This window comes from Thermobia domestica, chromosome 4 (assembly GCF_964235325.1).
Source record: "Thermobia domestica chromosome 4, izTheDome1.hap1.1, whole genome shotgun sequence".
NCBI classification, from domain to species: Eukaryota; Metazoa; Arthropoda; class Insecta; order Zygentoma; family Lepismatidae; genus Thermobia; species Thermobia domestica.
Window position 1 is genome coordinate 313,099,362 of NC_137457.1, and position 19,726 is coordinate 313,119,087.

The 19,726-nt window shown below is 39.1% G+C and overlaps 1 protein-coding gene across 1 annotated transcript in view; it reads right to left on the reverse strand.

Annotated features, from left to right (window-relative positions):
* Positions 1 to 276: 276 nt before the first annotated feature.
* Positions 277 to 19,726, reverse strand: part of Task6 (TWIK-related acid-sensitive K[+] channel 6) — an 836,358-nt gene continuing 816,908 nt past the window's right edge. The window contains exon 5 of the mRNA XM_081756527.1: positions 277 to 1,266. Coding sequence (XP_081612653.1) covers positions 940 to 1,266 — 327 coding nt within the window. The 3' untranslated portion in view covers positions 277 to 939. The remainder of the gene's footprint in view (positions 1,267 to 19,726) is intronic.

The following is a 19,726-nucleotide window of genomic DNA, read 5'->3' on the forward strand; positions in this document are numbered from 1 at the left end:
GTAAAAAAGAGATTTGTTGTTAAAGTTTATTTTAACAAAGTTTCCCCAGAATAAATCTAATTTCGATTTTGAATTTTTGTTATAAAGAAAATAAAGTTTAAAATTGTAAAATTTGTATTTGCCAATTATTTTTTATTTTTGAAAAATTTATTTTTAGGTTGCCTTTGTTTTTTTCTTTTTCAAAAGTGACAATTGTAAAATTTTTAACTTGTGATTATTTGTATACAAAGAATGTACAAGGGAGATTTATGCAGAATGAAATTATTATTTTTTCGATTTTTATGGAATACTGTACATCTTGAAGAAATTCACTTTCGTTTGCGTACTAAAAAATATGTTGTTTTTTTTTCGCTTCGTATCATCGAAAACTTATTTATTCAAGAACTAAAGCGCACAGAATACAGGACTGAAAGCGGTACGGTTTTTTTCTCTTTTCATTTTTTTTACTTTTGAATTCAACAGGAGAAACAATGAAACACGTATGAGTTGTTTTGTTTGACGTTAATTTTTTTTCATCTAGAAACATGATTATTCCCCGTCTAATCTCGCTATTTCGTAACTTGTATTAAACAGTCTTCGTAATATATATATATTTTTCTGTTTGTATTCTTTGGTCCACGCACAGCGAACCTCACAAAAGATAAAAAGAAAAAGAACATAAACCCTCCTGAAAAGAGCCAGTTGAAACTGGTATAAGTTCATGTAATTACCAGAATGGCCGCTAGAGGGGACAACAATGATGATGAAAAACGCTATAGGCCAATAGAGTCAGCATTGTTTTTTTTTTATTTCTTTAAAACCCCACCCGTTTATTCAAAACGTACTCTTTTTGTTTTTCATTTTTTGTTAATTATTGTTATTACTATAGCTTCGTTTGGTCCTGAACTTCACTTTCACTAATTGTAATTGCAATACAAATCACTTAAAAACACACTAGTTTCATATAGATGCTCGTTTCGCTCGTATCATTTGATACTGCAAAATGGATGACGCTTCGTCTTCAGTATTAGTAAAGATTTCCTCCTTCGTCGCACTACTGTCCAATTGTTGCATCGGTAATAGGTGGGAAATTTTACCTGGCGACCGTCTTACAGTGTACCTGTGCTTGGGCCGGGAGCTTAAAGAGGGATAGCAGTTATTACAACTACAACTGCACACCGAGGTTACCTCGTTGAGAGAGCTTGTCTCATGGGGCAGCTGCCCGCTTATAATGGACCCGTTCGCCGTTATGACGTCACCTTCCAGTCTCACTGCACCCTGAGCGGCCTGCAAAGAAAAGAAATTACGAGTTAGTTATCTTTACTCAATGAGATTTTTTTTCTGAATAAGTGTACAGTATTAAAAGAGCGACAAAATTACAAGTAAGGATAATATTGTAATAGGTCAAATGGTTTTGTTTATAAACAATTGACACATGCTTATATTTACAAACACTAACCATGTGTACCTTACTGCGTATTACTATAGCTGCAGACAGGAACACCAGTGACAACAGTGACACCATTGGTCATACGACGATGAAGGACCAATCACCAGCGCCACCGCCACACTAGAGTACCTACATAACCAAGAGGATATCAGCGACAAGTATCATTCTCTGGCTGGTCAGCTTGCCTCAGCTTGCAGTGGAGCTTTGGAAGAACTTTACTCAACCCAAGCCTTTAGCTTGCAGTGGAGCTCTAGGGCTCCTTTCCCACTTGCTTTGCAGTGGAGCCTTGTCGGGACCTTTACTTCTCTCTCTGATTACAGTGGAGCGTTGAGAGAACCCTCGTCACAATACCAACCAGTTTGCAGTGGAGCTGAAGGACTCCTTTTTCCACTAGGTTTGCAGTGGAGCTCAAGGGCTCCTTTCTCACTTGGTTTGCAGTGGAGCGTTGATAGAACCCTCGTCACAATACCAACCAGTTTGCAGTGGAGCTGAAGGGCTCCTTTCCCACTAGGCTTGCAGTGGAGCTCTAGGGCTCCTTTCCCACTAGGTTTACAGTGGAGCCTTGTCGGGACCTTTACTTCTCTCTCTGCTTACAGTGGAACGTTGAGAGAACCCTCGTCACAATACCAACCAGTTTGCAGTGGAGCTGAAGGGCTCCTTTCCCACTAGGCTTGCAGTGGAGCTCTTAGGGCTCCTTTTTCACTTGGTTTGCACTGGAGCGTTGAGAGAACCCTCGTCACAATACCAACCAGTTTGCAGTGGAGCATCGTGGTAGTATTTGTCCGCTTAGCTTGCAGTGGAGCTGTGGCAAAACTCTAACCCCTCTCTGCTCGCATGGAGCATTGAGTGTCTTGCCCTTCCTCACTCAGCTCACTTCGTAAGTTCATCTATTCTAACCCATACAGTAGAAAATTTGGAATTATTATGTATAATACTGTTTAAGAAAGGAGTTTTGTAATAAAATTGGTAGTGAAAGAAATCAATTCCGGACTATAATTTGCTCTACCTGTGCTCTATGTATACATACGAAAGCAGAACTTTGCAATATTCATACTACAACTAGGGTGTAATAGCAATGTAATGACTTTACTTTTTTTTTTTTTTACCAAATTGTTCTGCTCAGTGGTGCTTTCTTAACATTACCGCGTTCACCGCTGGTAAACAAACAACTAAAGCATAATTTACATTTATGTGTATTCCTTAAGAAACAACTTTAAAATCCGTAACCTTCTTGCTTTCACGATTTCCTCTGCGGTTTTGTTTAAATCAGTGGATAAAAAAAATCATTCAAGTATACCGCTACAGCAGGGCAAGCAACCATCTTTTACGTTTCGACGCACGAGGCGTGGTAAAGCGTTCAAGAGATACAACACGACTCATATAGCAGACAGGTCACTGTTGCCACAGTCCTAGCTCTGAAGTGGGCTGAAAAATAGTACCAAATTGAAACAAAAAGGACTGAATTCATTATTTCATACCAGTGTAATAGATGGCTCTATAACACGAAACTAAAAGAGGCAAAGTTCTAGAACACTGCCTCCCCCCTCTTCCAAGAGTCCAAATCAAGAAAATGCTCTTTTTAAAAATTACTTTTTGTAAACATCCAAATAGGAAGACCTCGAACAACCGTGGAAGTAGATGAAGCTTTTCTAGCGCGTAGGAAGTATAACAGAGGCCGCAAATTAAAAGGGAAAACAGTGTCTTCGGTATGTATTGTAAGGAAACCAAACGCGCCTCTATTTCAAAGTGACCAATAGACCAAAACGGTATTATGGCTATATATATATATATATATATATATATATATATATATATATATATATATATATATATATAGCCATAATACCGTTTTGGTCTATTGGTCACTTTGAAATAGAGGCGCGTTTGGTATATATATATAATATAAAACGAGGAACAAATCAATTAGCTTTGAATTCGTGTGTAAACAGTACGTTATATTAAAATATAAATTATCGCACCTTATTCTCGCTTATTTCACGACCGAAGGAGGAAACTAGACTGTAAGAAAAATACAAGGTAAGTAAACTGACATTTGTAAAACATATAAAAGCGGTCCAAGGTCCTAGAACCTTCATTGAAAGACATCACAACATATTATTAATGATTTTAAGTCTCAGTGGTATCTATTATTTTTAACTAGTGCAGCACGCATACACATAATATACATACACATTGAAAATCTGACAAGTATTTGTTAAATGGTGCTGAAATTGGGTAGAATTGTACCAACATTTTCACAAAAGAGGCTGAAAATGCCAGCGTTGTATCAACGGGCCGGTGAATAACAAAAAGGGCTGAATTTGGTACAATTGTACCAAGTGTGGCAACACTGAGACAGGTTGACCGTTCAGTATCTGCGAGAACATGCTCAATCGCACAGAGGGAGAAGCGGATTTAGTAGTCGGTTGGAACACATTTAGGGCTTCATTTTGTAACGGTTTGCGTTAAGGAAACAATATAAAATCAAGTGCTTCCGAAAAGAGTTTAGAGTATCCAAGGCCTATCTAGGAAGGATGTTGAGAGGGAAAATCTAAAAACTATGTATATCTCAAATCCCAGCTACATATAAAACTACATGAACTGATTGACATAAACTAACGGGTACTTCCGGTTGACGTGGAAAGTTGACATTTGGCATGATTGTAGGAACTAACCCACAGAAAAATTACCAAAAGTGAATATTTTTAATTTTTAGGGGGTATTAAGGGGGTATGAAGAAATTTCACATTTTATTTAATTGGCCTTTTTGGAAGTTGTAACCTCATGATTTAGGTACTTTGAATTGGAATCAAAACTTGAAATTCGGTGTGCTTGTAGGTTTTCTATAGGATTATTTAACAAAATTGTTAAAAAGAAAATTTTCCAAATTTAGAGTGGTTTTATGGGGAACTGAAAAATCTTTTCCATGTTATCTATGTGGGACAGCTTCTACACCCCAAAATTGTTTAGGCACTTCCGGCAGGATTAGAACGATGAAATTTGGTATGATTGTAGCCTTCCGGGACTAGCCGACAGGAAAATTGCCAAAAGTGAATCTGCTGACTTATGATCTGCAAAAGGCTAGAAATAACGAATAAATAATAACCTTTGAAAATGAAAATATAATATCATCACCATACAATAATAAGTCGATACATTGTGAATGACAAATGCTATTGTAAAAATAAACTGTGAGTGATTACGCAGAGCATTAAGTATCAAAGGCTGATACATATGAGATGGAAGACCGTAGGGCGAGCAAACGCGGGGGCTGGAGACGAGGTCCCCAATTGGCCAAAGGCTATTTCACACTGTATAAAACTACGTACACTGTATAAGTCAGTTTCAATGTTTTATTTTTCATTTTTTTAAAATAAATAAATAAGATACATTCGTTTGAAATTTATTTTCTGAGTTCGGCTTTGATAAGTTCAATACAATTCTAAACTTAAAACTTATAGTAGATACATGATTAGTGCGAAGACAATATTAATACATGCGTGATAAAATATCAAAATATAGACTATCGAGAAATGCTATTGGACTGTAAATATTTTATCCTATATAAATTGTAGTATAACACTCTCATAGTTTCAAGATACGTCACTGGTTCTACTTTATCAATTGTGGTAAAGTTTCTTTTATTTGATTTAAAATTTGTTTTCTTTGAACTAGAAATACAAATCACTGAACTGAGCAACGTTTATGTTAAAATCTAAGGATGGCCAGAACCGGTTCCTGGTGGAACCGGTTTTCGGGTCTGAACGGATCCGGTTCCGGAACTGGGTTTTCGGCTCCAGGTCTGGAACCGGTTCTTAAAATCGGATCTTCAAGACCGAAAATTTGTGACCATCCCTACGCTAAACCCGAGCTGCTGCCAGACTGTGAACAGTGTGCTAGATGAAATGGTGGAATCAACAGGCAGGCGCCCAGGCGGCGGCCGCTTGTCTTATTTGGCTAAATAAACTGGGTAACTGGCAAACTCATTAGCTAAACAGGCAAACTGGCCAACTCATTTGGCTAAACACACACTGGTGGACCAAAATATTTTTCTGGGGGCACAAGCGGGTCTGGGCGGGGAGGGCACAAGCGCATGGTCCTCTTTGCAGTGGTTTGAAGGTGAACTTTGTGCCTCCTTTACGGGTCTTTGGGGGCTTTCGGATCAAGGTCTAGAACCGGTTCCTAAGATCCGGTTCTGGAACCGGGTTTTCAGATCCAGATCTGGAACCGGTTCCTTAGATCCGGTTCTGGAACCGGGTTTTCGGATCCAGGTTTGGAACCGGTTCCTAAGATACGATTCTGGAACCCGGTTTTCGGATCCAGGTCCGGAACCGGTTCTGAAAACCGGATCTCCGAGAACCGGTTCCTCGCGGAACCGGAACTTTGTGGCCATCCCTATTAAAAACAATAAATGTGTAACAGTTTCACCAACTAACTGAACATATTGGCTTCATTAGACGCTGTCTGTGACAGTGACAGTGACAGTGACTGATGAAACCAATCTGTTCAGTTAGTTGGTGAAACTGTTACACATTTATTGTTTTAAAAGAAACGGTGTTCTGTTCAGTGATTTGTATTTCTAGTTCAAGTTATTTTACGATAACGAAGTTATTATGAACCAGTTAGTCACTGTTTTGTTTAAACAACTTATTAAGTTAATAATATTACGTTATTTTATAATTATTATTATACTAGATCAAAAGCTGACAATATATTAATATATTAATGTATATGTCGAAAGTTTCTTTTTTTAATATTTGAGAATGACTGCATAAATTATATTTATTAAGCTGTAATTAATAATATACAGGGCTGTTACAAAGTCCTTGCTATAATACAAATACTTATAACTTTTTTTTAAAAAAATAACGATATTGCAATGAACAAGGGCGCCCATGTTATGGTTGCCAGGGGTGGCAAGTACAAGCGACATTTCAAATGTAGTCTCAAATTTTGCGGTAATTATTCTTAAAAAATCTATTGGGTTTTCGATCTTCTGAAGTACAATTTCCTCTAGAGGGGAGCAAGTGCCCCACCCTGCCGCATTGATGGGCACCCTTGACAGTGAAGTACGTTTTAAATTGTACGATAATTGTAAATTTTTGGTTTGGATCACTATCACAATGATGAGCTTGGAAACACTGGAGACAACAAAGGTTGTGAAAATGGTGACGGTACATGAGAAAGCATGTGTGTTGATATGCAGAACTGAAATCAGGTGTGTTGTTGCAGTGAAACTGCAGACGAGTGTACATAAAAAGTACCTCCTGATGTCAAGAGTATAAACAGTTGGTACAGCAAGTTTCTGGCTACCTGGAGTGTTTGTGATATGCAAAGAAGTAGTGGGCCGCCAGTGAGCCCAAACATGGTGCGAAGGGTTGCCGACAGCCTGCAGAGAAGTCCAAGAATATTAATTCCCCGGCTGTTGGTTGTGTTGGGAATCCCTCACTCAATAACACGCAAGATAATGCGTAAACATTTAAAAGCCTAACCGTAGTTGGAGTTCTGTGAACTTATGCTGAAATAACTAGATGATGACAGAAAACTTCTGCAGTTACTCATGTTCTCAGATGAGGCAACTTTCAATGTTTGAGAGAGGGTAAACAGGCACACTTTCTTGTTTGGCGAACTAGAAACTCCATAGCCCCATTTTTCTTCGACATAAACACTGTGACAGGAGAGACATACCTTGAAATGCTTACAAATTTCCTGATGCTTGAATTGGTTAGGTTGGAAATCAAATATTGCATCCATTACCAGCAAGACACAGCCTCCTCCCAACATTTTGCTCAAGTCGTCAGGGACTACCTTGACCGTGAGCTACCTGGCAGGTGGATTGAGGGCAGAGGCCTCACCATTGGACTCCCCCGATTTGGCACCCTGTGAGTTTTGGTTACGGAGTCACGTTAAGACACAGGTGTATATGGAAAAACCAAATTACTTGGAGGCCCTGAAAGCAAATGTCAGTGAAGTGAATCCATGACATTTCTGAAGACGCTAGACGGAATAGCATTACCAGATTTCACCGGAGGTTGCAGGAATGTATGGATGTCAATGGAGCTTAGATGGAGGTGTAGCGATGATTGCAGTGATGTATTTATGGATGGTGATAGAAATTGTAAGTCTCAATAAATATCTTAAGATTTATTTATTTGACTAGATATAAGTACTTACTTTATAGCAAGGACTGTACAACATCCTTCAGTGGCATATTTAGGATTTTGTTTCGGGGCGCTATGCACATGTGAATAAGCACTTATATTTTGCCTTAAAAATAGTAAGAAAGATTATTGCTGTTCGGGAATTTCGCCAATATATATATAGGGCCGGATCCAGGATTCTCTGAGGGGAGGTGCACCAATAACTGCCAGTACATTTGAATTAAATTTGAGTTTTTTAAAATGCCTTTAGGCATTTGTGATGTGAATAATGAGGAATTCCTTTGGAAATGCTAAGTGTCTGCTCTCGATGAATTCTTTTCCTTCAACCTTCAGAAAATCGACTTAACCTATTGATTTTGCAACACTCACTGCTAGATTCTCACTTTAGGTAGTGTATATTTACAACGAAGGAGGGTGGTGCACGTGCAACTTTGCACCCCCCTAAATCCGACCCTGTATATATATATATATATATATATATATATATATATATATATCGAATTGCGTATTTAGGATCTGACTATCGGGCTCTAGTCCTTCCCCCCCCGAAATCCACATACAACAATAATACACACAAATATACACGTAAATATTCAAACGAATCACTTATACGTATTAGGGATGGCCACAAAGTTCCGGTTCCGGCGGAACCGGTTCCGCGAGGAACCGGTTCTCGGAGATCCGGTTTTCAGAACCGGTTCTCGGAGATCCGGTTTTCAGAACCGGTTCTGGAACCGGTTCCGGACCTGGATCCGAAAATTCGGTTCCAGAACCGGATCTTAGGAACCGGTTCCAGACCTGGATCCGAAAATTCGGTTCCAGAACCGGATCTTAGGAACCGGTTCCAGACCTGGATCCGAAAACCCGGTTCCAGAACCGGATCTTAAGAACCGGTTCCAGATCTGGATCTGAAAACCCGGTTCCAGAACCGGATCTTAGGAACCGGTTCCAGATCTGGATCTGAAAACCCGGTTCCAGAACCGGATCTTAGGAACCGGTTCCAGACCTGGATCTGAAAGCCCCAAAGACCCGTAAAGGAAGCACAAAGTTCACCTTCAAAAATAATGCAAAGGGGACCATGCACTTGTGCCTTCCCCGCCCAGACCCACTTGTGCCCCCAGAAAAAAAAATTTGGTCCACCAGTGGGTGTTTAGCCAAATGAGTTGGTCAGTTTGCCTGTTTAGCCAATGAGTTTGCCAGACACCCACTTTATTTAGCCAAATGAGACAAGCTGCCGCCGCCTGGCGCCTGCCTGTCGCTTCCACCATTTCACCTAGCATACTGTTCACAGCTTGCCAGCAGCTCGCGTTTAGCGTAGGGATGGTAACAAAGTTTCGGTTCCAGCGGAACCGGTTCCGCGAGGATCCGGTTCTGTTTTCAGAACCGGTTCCACACCTGGATCCGAAGAACCGGTTCTAGACCTGGATCCGAAGAACCGGTTCTATACCTGGATCCGAAGAACCGGTTCTAGACCTGGATCCGAAGAACCGGTTCTAGATCTGGATCCGAAGAACCGGTTCCAGGCCTGGATCCGAAAAACCGGTTCCGGAACCGGATCTTCAAGAACCGGATCCGTTCAGACCCGAAAACCGGTTCCACCAGGAACCGGTTCTGGCCATCTCTAATACGTATAACTTTCCGCACATATAATAATGGACCAACATAAATCTACAAAACGACACTGAATAACAAGAAAATTCCACAGAATTTGTACTCTCTATTATTTACACTGTCAATAACCATATTTCTTGCCAGTAACGAGTATCCATTTTGTCTCTCAACAGGTACAAATTTGTCGTTTCCGTAAATTATTTAACTTTCTAACAAGTTACTTTCATTACCTTTCGAAATTCAGCAGAGCATGAAAAAAATATGTTTGTAATTAAATGATGAAAGTTTGGCAGCGAGTTTGAAAATATAACGAAATGTTTTGTTTTTTTTTTTTGGGGGGGGGAACACAATATTATTATTACTATTATAAGTTTTTCGTAGTTAAAGAGAAAATTACGAGATTTGAATCTTCAGCTTTTCCTATTGTTGGTCTTAGGTTAAAACTGTTGATAAGCCATGACATATATATTGAATTGCATTAACACAGGTTTAATCATTTTTAGAACAAATAGAAGTGCTACATCTGAAAGTGCAGTTTGAAAAAATGAAATGAAATCTTTAAGTTTTACGTCCCACGGTTATGCCGGTTAGGCTAAAAGAGACGGTGATGATGAGAGATGAATGAAAATGGTGGAATGAAGAAAGTCGGAGGAAACGGGAGAACCCCAAGAAAACCCACGAGCACGGTGTTTGTCCACCACAAAGTCCACACGGCGCGAGCTGGGATCGAACCAGAGACTCCAAGCACTGGATGTGAACGCTCTACCACTGAGCCACCTTTCCCCCCAAAAGTGCAGTTTAAATGCAGTTCTTCAGTGTATGTATTTTACATGCTTCCTTATTCAAGACCGAGGTCATGAAGGCAGAACCCATTAATTGATGTGTGCTCCTAAGCATAACCCATTAATAGATTTCGAGATTGATTGAGTCTCAGAACCAGGCTAACGAGTTTAGACATCTCTTCGAAATACACTGTCATCTGTAAACTCTTTATATGCGATTTGTTAACGTTACGCCAAAATAAAGTTATCATAACTGTGTTTTCGTTTCATATCCCAGATATCTCTGTAAAAATCTATATAAATAAAACTAGAAGTGACTACATTTGTGACTTAATAACTCTTGAACTACCGACTGAACTCGAACAATTTTCAACATAGATGAGATTAGGGCCTGTCATTATTTTTGTCATTTCACTTTGACGGTACAACGTAGGGGAGGGGAGACGGATATATATAAACAACACTTAATAACGCTTGAACCACGAAACCGATCTCGATAAAATTTTCCACATAGATGAGACTCGGACCTGGAATGGTTTTTCATCATTCTATTTGACGGTACAACATATGGTTGGGGGAGGGGAGAAACATTTAAAAATGATCGAAAATGACGGATATTAGTATCAAATTCATATGTTTTCGGGGTCGCTGAGAAGAACAGTGACTTTTCTGATGCTATTTAAACCCAAAATTCAGCCTCGCAACTTAAGGAAGGTGAAGACATATATAAAAATGATCGAGAATGGTCGTTATTAGTGTTGAATCCATAGCTTTGAAGGTCGCTGAGACGAATAGTGACACTTCTGATGCCGTTTAAATTCAAACTTATCCCTAAATGTCCAAAATGAAATGTATTCTCCCCTTGCGAAGAACAGGTATTCTGATTGTATATCATATAACTTAGTTTTCAAACTGGTTGTCAAGAACAAGTGTTTAGATATATTCTACTGGAACAACGTTTCGAGAATTAGACCCGCTTTGCGAGTAAGCACAGAGTATTTTTTTCAGTACTGTTTTACCCATTTTCTCCACAAAATTTATTTCAGAAGTGTATAAATACTGTTTTATTTATTTATTTATTTCTGCAGTGTAAGTACACTCAGGCCCGTATCCAGGGGGGTCTAGGGGGGCCGCCCCCTAAATTTATGCTGGCCCCACTAAAATTTTCACGGTAGGGTTGGAAATGAACTATAATATGGTAATGAACTATAGTATGGTTGGGTCGGGACCCCCCTAACTTCAGCCGCCCCCCCCCCTAAATTTTTGGGCTGGCTACCGACCTGAGTACACCTACTGATTGAATTGTACATATTTATGTATTATTAGGGTTGCCATATGTCCGTATTTTGTACGGACTGTTTGTATTTTTGGGACCTTGTCCGTGTCCGTATCGTACAAAGCATGAAATAGGAAAATGTCCGTATTTGACAGTTTTTGGAGCTGCCCAAAAAAAAAAAAAAAAAATCCGAATCGCTGAAATTTCGGGGGAAAAGAGTTGGGTTTTCATCATATAACTTCTATTTTAGTTACTATTAATAAAGTAGATTTTTCTTTTTAAATCTCGTTTTTTTCATTCCAGGGTTCTTTTGGTTAGATGTAATGTACGTAATTTATGGCATGATTTATTATGTTTTATGTTAATGAAAAAAATATAAAACATGTTAGTTTCTAATAGTGTTTTAAGTATTACAGTAAACAATTGTGTGATAACCTAAAAAGGTGTTTTCAGATAAGAAATTTCAAAAATATTTGTTTTGCGTTTGAGCACCGTATCTTTGATGGGTCGTCAATTTAAGACTTGTCCGTATTTTGTATTAAAAAATTATGGCAACTCTACGTATTATGCTCTTATAACGATACAATTTGTATTTCCTTTATTGTACTATTTGGTAAATAGGACAAAACTGTGATTTTAATTGTTTCCTTTTTGTTTCTTTTTATCGTGTGTGGCTTTTGTAAGTTTACTATGCAACAGAGTTGCCAATCGCAGAGAACAAAATTATCGATTTTCGCTTTCAAAATTATCGTATATGGTTATGCACGTGATAATTGTAGGAACACGTATAGTACTATTAATGATAGTAATAATATATAATAAACTTATCTAGTAATCTTCAGCTTCGAACTCCAAATCAGCTCACTGTCTCCGCCATTTTTTAATTCCTATTAACACTACTCTGAACTACACTATGGCGTGGGACACCCGAGTTCGATTTCCGGCGGGAGCTCATGTGGTTCAGATTTCAGGTTAATCATAGGGATGGTCAGAACCGGTTTTCGTGTCTGAACGGATCTGCTTCTAGAAGATCCGGTTCCGGAACCGGTTTTTTCGGATCCAAGTCTGGAACCGGTTCTTCGGATCCAGGTGTTGAACCGGTCCTTTGGATCCAGGTCTGGAACCGGTTCCGAAGATCCGGTTCTGGAACCGGTTCCTAAGATCCGGTTCTGGAACCGAATTTTCAGATCCAGATCTGGAACCGGTTCCTAAGATTCGGTTTTGGAACCGGGTTTTCAGATCCAGATCTGGAACCGGTTCTTAAGATCCGGTTCTGGAACCGGATTTTCAGATTCAGATCTGGAACCGGCTCCTTAGATCCGGTTCTGGAACCGGGTTTTTCGGATCCAGGTCCAGAACCGGTTTCAGAACCGGTTTTGAAAACCGCATCTCAGAGAACCGGTTCCTCGCGGAACCGGTTCCAGCGGAACCGGAACGTTGTCACCATCCCATGTTAATCAGTAGGTCCACGTCTCACATAGCCTCGTTGCTGAACGGGACGTTAAACTCAAAGAATCCAATCCAATCTGAACAGTTACAATATTCTACCCCCTCCTAAACGTAATTGAATTTAAATAAAGAAAGTTATCATTTGTCAATTCTCAAATCGTTATTGATTTATTTTAGGGGGGAATGACTGTTAAAATTCCAGTGTATGTGTGCTTTATAATTACACATCTACACTTTATTTGTACATTCAAAAACTTTTTTAAAAAGTGGTCCTTCTAAAATTATTGTATATTCACCTATTTTATCACAAGGGCATTATTATAGCATTAAGGCTTAAAATATCGTATATCACGATAAATTGTCGTTGGTTGGCAAGACTGCTATGCAATATAAAAAAATGAAATGAAATATTGGAGTTTTACGTCCCACGGTTATACCGGTTAGGCTAAAGGAGACTGTGATGATGAGTAATGAATGAAATGGTGGAATGAAGAAAGTGGGAGGAAACGGGATATCCCCGGGAAAACCCACACACACGGTGTTTGTCCACTATAAAGTTCACTTGGCGGGGCTGGGATCGAACCCGAGATCCCAAGCACCAGAGGTGAACGATCTACCATGAGCCACCGCGGCCCCTGCTACGCAATATAAATGTATATCAGAACAATGTTACTTTTACCGGTAACACCATACACAGTGCTTTTCTCCAGCAGTATGCAGCACAGACACGTTTCTTCCCTGGACATTCTGTAACCATTTTTGTGCTATGAAATGAATTTTAGTCTTTTATCAACCAACTTACAAAAGTTCGTTACTGATTTTATTTTTTTTTCTCTCTCTCTCTGTGTATGTATGTATGTGTGCGTTATTTGCGATTTTCCAATTTTGAGCCCTTCATTCGATAGAGCACCAGAAACTATTTGAAAGAAGTAATGGAATTTTTCGCGTCACTCTTACGGTTCCCGAGATATTGACAAAAGAATTTCCGATTTTGGGAGATTTAAGAAGCCATATCTCGGAAACAGTAAGTCATAGAGATATAACATTGGTGTTGATCAATACCTAAGAGGATGGTGAACATTTTGATACCAAATAGTAACCGGTGGCCACTAGCTAATAGGCCACCGTTTCCCAGGTATTCCGAACGTTTTTGGTTGCACAAAGATGAACTGAACTTGTCTTTGGCCCTTGTGCTGTACGCAGACCAATCAACGTTCTTTTCAGGATGATAACAACTGTTTCGTTCCTTCTCAGGAAATGTTTTTGGTTACCACCCATCCCCAAACTTTAACCTTAAGAGTCTGATGCAACTTTTGCACCCGTAAGTTTTTCCACCGGTCACCTAGATATCTTTCGAGCGTAAACTTTTCCGAACCCTTTATAAACTGCTGTTGTGGGCTCTATCGGCACCTTGTGCCCAAAGGGTCACTCTTGGATGTCGTGCACATGGTGGGAGCACACAATCGCCTAGGCACTACTGACCCAATTGGGCATTTTCCCTGCTCTTGGATTCCTCAAGGTCGTACTATCTAGACGGGGTCCGGAATATTTTAAGACCGAGACCTCCGAACTTGACTCTTGGTAAATCCTCGCCGTCACTCTACCCGACTTTCTAGCGAAGTCATCCTATCTTACCCTCTTGGCCAACTTGACACTCTGTTTAATACCAGTTATTGATTCAATAATTATGCGGCATGAGTTGTTGACTCAGTAATTATTGCGTTATTAGTTATTGATCCAATAATTATGCGGCATGAATTGTTGACTCAGTAATTATTGCGTTATTAGTTATTGATTCAATAATTATGCGGTATGAGTTGTTGACTCAATAATTATTGCGTTATTAGTTATTGATTCAATAATTATTCGGCATGAGTTGTTGACTCAGTAATTATTGCGTTATTAGTTATTGATTCAATAATTATTCGGCATGAGTTGTTGACTCAGTAATTACTGCGTTATTAGTTATTGATTCAATAATTATGCGGCATGAGTTGTTGACTCAATAATTACTGCGTTATTAGTTATTGATTCAATAATTATGCGGCATGAGTTGTTGACTCAGTAATTACTGCGTTATTAGTTATTGATTCAATAATTATGCGGCATGAGTTGTTGACTCAATAATTACTGCGTTATTAGTTATTGATTCAATAATTATGCGGCATGAGTTGTTGACTCAATAATTACTGCGTTATTAGTTATTGATTCAATAATTATGCGGCATGAGTTGTTGACTCAGTAATTACTGCGTTATTAGTTATTGATTCAATAATTATGCGGCATGAGTTGTTGACTCAATAATTATTGCGTTATTAGTTATTGATTCAATAATTATGCGGCATGAGTTGTTGACTCAGTAATTATTGCGTTATTAGTTATTGATTCAATAATTATTCGGCATGAGTTGTTGACTCAGTAATTACTGCGTTATTAGTTATTGATTCAATAATTATGCGGCATGAGTTGTTGACTCAATAATTATTGCGTTATTAGTTATTGATTCAATAATTACGCGGCATGAGTTGTTAACTCAATAATTATTGCGTTATTAGTTATTGATTCAATAATTATGCGGCATGAGTTGTTAACTCAGTAATTATTGTGTTATTAGTTATTGATTCAATAATTATGCGGCATGAGTTGTTAACTCAGTAATTATTGCGTTATTAGTTATTGATTCAATAATTATGCGGCATGCGAATTAATAACTAATATTGGTATTGAACGAACTAATTGTTTTTAAGTTCGTTCTGGCAATACTCTTTGAGCATTCTCAACTGGTTTTTCTTTTTATTTCTGAAAATCAATTTCAAAAGTACTAAATCGTCTCGATACTGATGGCATTGTTTCGTTGACTAAAAATAAGGGATAACTTCTACGCAGACTTGAGAATTAAACTAAATTTTCGTTATAAACAGATGACTGAATCGGCTGAGAAGTTGCCTTACACCAGTTTGTACTTCATCTGGATCCATAGAAAGCATGAAGGTATTTATAAGAACAGCTAAATTGAAGGAAACTGTTTCTCAGTATTCTCAAGTAACGTACCACCAACATTTCAATGAGAAACATCAGAAAGATTTTTTTTTCTCCTCCTCAAAGTTTTTATTTTGAAGCTCTGTGTGTTTTCTCAAGTAATTATGCCATTACATTGGCAATGGGAGTTCATCTTTATCTCAACTGGTTCCTCATTCATTATACATTCAACAATTTTCTGGTCGCATTGTTTGAAGCTCTCTTGTGCAGAAGCGTTTAAAGCACCCCCCCTACTCCCCCTTTGCTTCTCTTCCGCCCACCCTAAACGTTCACTGCTTCCGCCTGGTTAGTTCTTCGCCCGCCCAACTTCCATTTGTATTCGATGAGGATGAGGATGAGGAGGAGAGAGGTCTTTCTTCTTTCTGGCAACCAATGGAACACGATCACCCATTTCAAAAGCTACGGAAGAAGAAGAAGAACAGTCAAATTGGTGCTCTGCGTGTTAACGAAAAGAGAATTTGTTGGAAGCTATCTAACCTTCGTTTCTATCTATCTATCCAGCTCGTTACTCTGTATAGCCACAAACTTAATTAATGCCGTACCTATCGCGAATCTCTGATAGGAAGGGTGAAGTTTCCGAAAAACAGAAGAACGAAAGTAATATTGTTTGAGACAGTGGTACATAGTGCAATATAGTGGGAGTGACGCAAGTCGATATCGTGGAAACAGAGCCGTAGCTAGGGGAGGACGAGCGGGGTGGTCGCCCCGGGCGCTGATATTAAGAGGGCGCCAATCGAGCAATTAAAAAGAAGAAGTATTGGAAATCAGTAAACGATGCGTCGCCCCGAAAAAGTATTGGCGCCCTATTAAACCAATATTGTCAGTTTACAAAGAAATAGATTTGTTAAAATTTTTCTCGCTGGCTCTGCTCGCAACCCAAACGTTTCAATAACTCCAACGAGTTTTTATTTATTGCCTTAAAAAGTTATTATATATGATTTGTTAATCACAATGTGATATACAAGGTGCCGAGTAATGGCTTATAGTCTATGCAGGAGCGTCTTCAAAATCAGAAACGGTCAAAGTCGTTCGTGTTCATTCGAATACGTGTTCGGTGTTTTGATGGTGATAAGCTTCTTGAAAACAGCTCTTATTTGTAAAAGAATACATAATTATCGCTTTTGCTGTTGCAATGGTCTATCCAAGCAGCAATAAAGGTAACCAAGAACGTTCTATCGCTTTGTGTGGAGGTCTGTATTCAATTGACCCTCATAACGTGAGTTGAATGCGAATGGAGATAAAGCGAACGTCAGTTGTTGGTGTGGGTATATCCAAGATACTACCTGGTAGTAGCAGTTCAGTTACAAGGTAACGACAGAGTTAACATTGGACCTCCACAAAGCGTCATAAAGGCTCGTATGCTGTACAAGTTCAAACTGGGGTCAAGTTCAAGCTGTACTGGGGCGGAAGATATGCCAAGCCTTTGGTGAGGGTGTCGTGACTACGCGGACAGTGCATCGGTGGTTTAAAAAGTTTAAGAAATGTAACGAAACACTCGAAGACGCACGACGTGCTGGAAGAAAAATACATGTACAAAATGAAGATCTTCAGGCAGCAATTCAGGCGAACAGTGGCCAGACATATGAGGAACTGGGATTACAATTCAGTGTGAGTGGAGAAACCATTCGGCAGCACCTCCATCAACTTGGAAAGCACCACAAGTTGGGTCAATGAGTCCGACATGATTTGATTCCCGAACCAGAAGAAAACGCCAGCAGACCTGTGTTTTTTGCTGTCTTGTTAGAGTAAGGAACCATTTCCGGATAGGCTGTTGACATGTGATGAGAAGTAAGTCCTTTACGAAGCTCCACGGCGCCGTCATCATTGCCTAGCATCCCATGAACAGGTTCCAAAATAGCCGAAATCAGCACTGTACCAGAAGAAGGTCCTCCTGTGTGTTTGGTGGACTGCTTGCGGCATCGTGCATCGGAAACTGCTACCAGCTGGTCAGAGCATCAATGCAACTGTATACTGTCAGCAGTTGAGCCGTGTTCAAGAAAAACTAAAAACTCTGGAGCCAGCACTTCTGAATCACAAAGGGGTCCTCCTGTTACAGAACAACGTTAAGGCCACGTGGCTAGGATGACCCGTGACACCATTCTACGCCTTGGATGGGGAACACTATTGCATACGCCATGCTCTCCGGACATTGCACCGTCCGATTATCATCCCATTCCTCGGACAATCACCTTAGAGGACGCTAATTCAAATCGTTAGTAGAGGTGCACAGTTGATACCTTCTTCACTACACGGCCCACGAAATTCTACCAAGATGGAATCCATGGCCTTCCAGAACGTTGGCAGAAAGCCGTCGATGCTGATGGGGAGTATTTTCGATCTTCCAGGTAAGTCTTAGGTGGCATATCGATGTTCGAAGGTGATGGGTGAAAAGCGACATAACTATCTTCGTTACCTTTATAATATACTAGGAAATAAACGTGAAACTCGTATGTCGGTGAAGGATCTTACCCCTTCCCCAAGCAAATCTGAAATGACGCTTCTGCAAACACATGTTAAATATTTGTACACTCATTTTAACTTAACTGATTTCATTTTAGAAAAATTTAAAATATTCCGTTTTATATGTGTACATTTTTATCTGAAAGAAAATGTTGAGACAGTTTGAAGCTGAAATATTGTTGTACTACGTGGAATACGAAAAATTAACAAATTTATGTCGGGGGAAGGGCTTGAGCATTATAGCCTCCCCTAAATATACCACTGGTAACAACTATTTCCGTCTGTCTGTTTGTCTACATCTTTCAGACAAAAGTGGTAAGAGACAGATAGCAACGAATTTCTGATATGAGTCCAGCATCTAAAAATATTTTCCATCTTACAGTTAGTACTTTACTCCTCTATCTGTTGAACGTAAAACATTTAGTGGTAAATCCTATAAGCCTAGCAAGTGTCTATAAGATTTAAATATGACTAGCAGAATACCCGTTCTCGTGCACGGGGAAAATACGTTTCATTTTGGACATAAAGGACACCAACACTGTCACCAATCAACTTAGGGGTCTCAAAAACTATAAATTCGACACTAATATATTCTCTTTCCAGCCTTAGAAAAAAGTAGATGTAAACAAACCCATCTGACTACCAGTTTGTCGGTGAACAGTGATTGGTTGTTGGTCTCAGTGCACTAGTATCCTATCGCAATATAATCCCTACTACAACAATAATTTCAAATAAAAATATCTGAATGTATCCTATTTTGTGATAATAAACGCAATATATATAATGTTTAACAACAGATGTAGCTTTATTTCAACCTCACCCGTATCTGGACATATAATATTTACTGCGCATGCGTATGCGTTCACGCGCCTTCCCCACTTATTTAAAATTATTGCAGAATGCAGAGTTTCATGGTGTCGATGTGTGACAATAACCCATTTTCGTCTCGTGTTATAAAACACAAAAGAGGATAATAGGAATAGAGACAATCTTGTTTATATAAGGAATTAGGAAAATATATATCTCCAACATAGCAGTAGTCATTGTCAATCCGTTAATTATTTACCAACAAACTGTAGCCTTATAGTCTGGAAATTATGGGACGACAGTAAGTAAGCAGACGATCTTGTTGTTCATGTCTCTCGCTGCCGAAGTACGTGTGAGCCGCGGAGTAATTCATTTCGCTTTGTTTACGTCTACTTTGTTCTAAGGCTGGAAAGACTTTAGGATATTTTCAATTATTTTTACATGTCACCAACCCCCTTAGGAGTATTTTGATTTAAACGACATCACTGTTCATCTCACCAACTCGGAAAACAAAGGATTCGACACTAATATCGGTCATTTTCGATCATTTTTATATCTTCCCCTCTCCCCCAAATTGCACCTTCAAAGTGAAATGATAAAAAATACCCCAGGAACGAACCTTATCTGTGTTGAAAATTTGGTCGAGATCAGTCGGGTGGTTCAAGAGTTATTAAGTTCATAGTCTAACATAATCTTTTCATTCGGGTGTTCT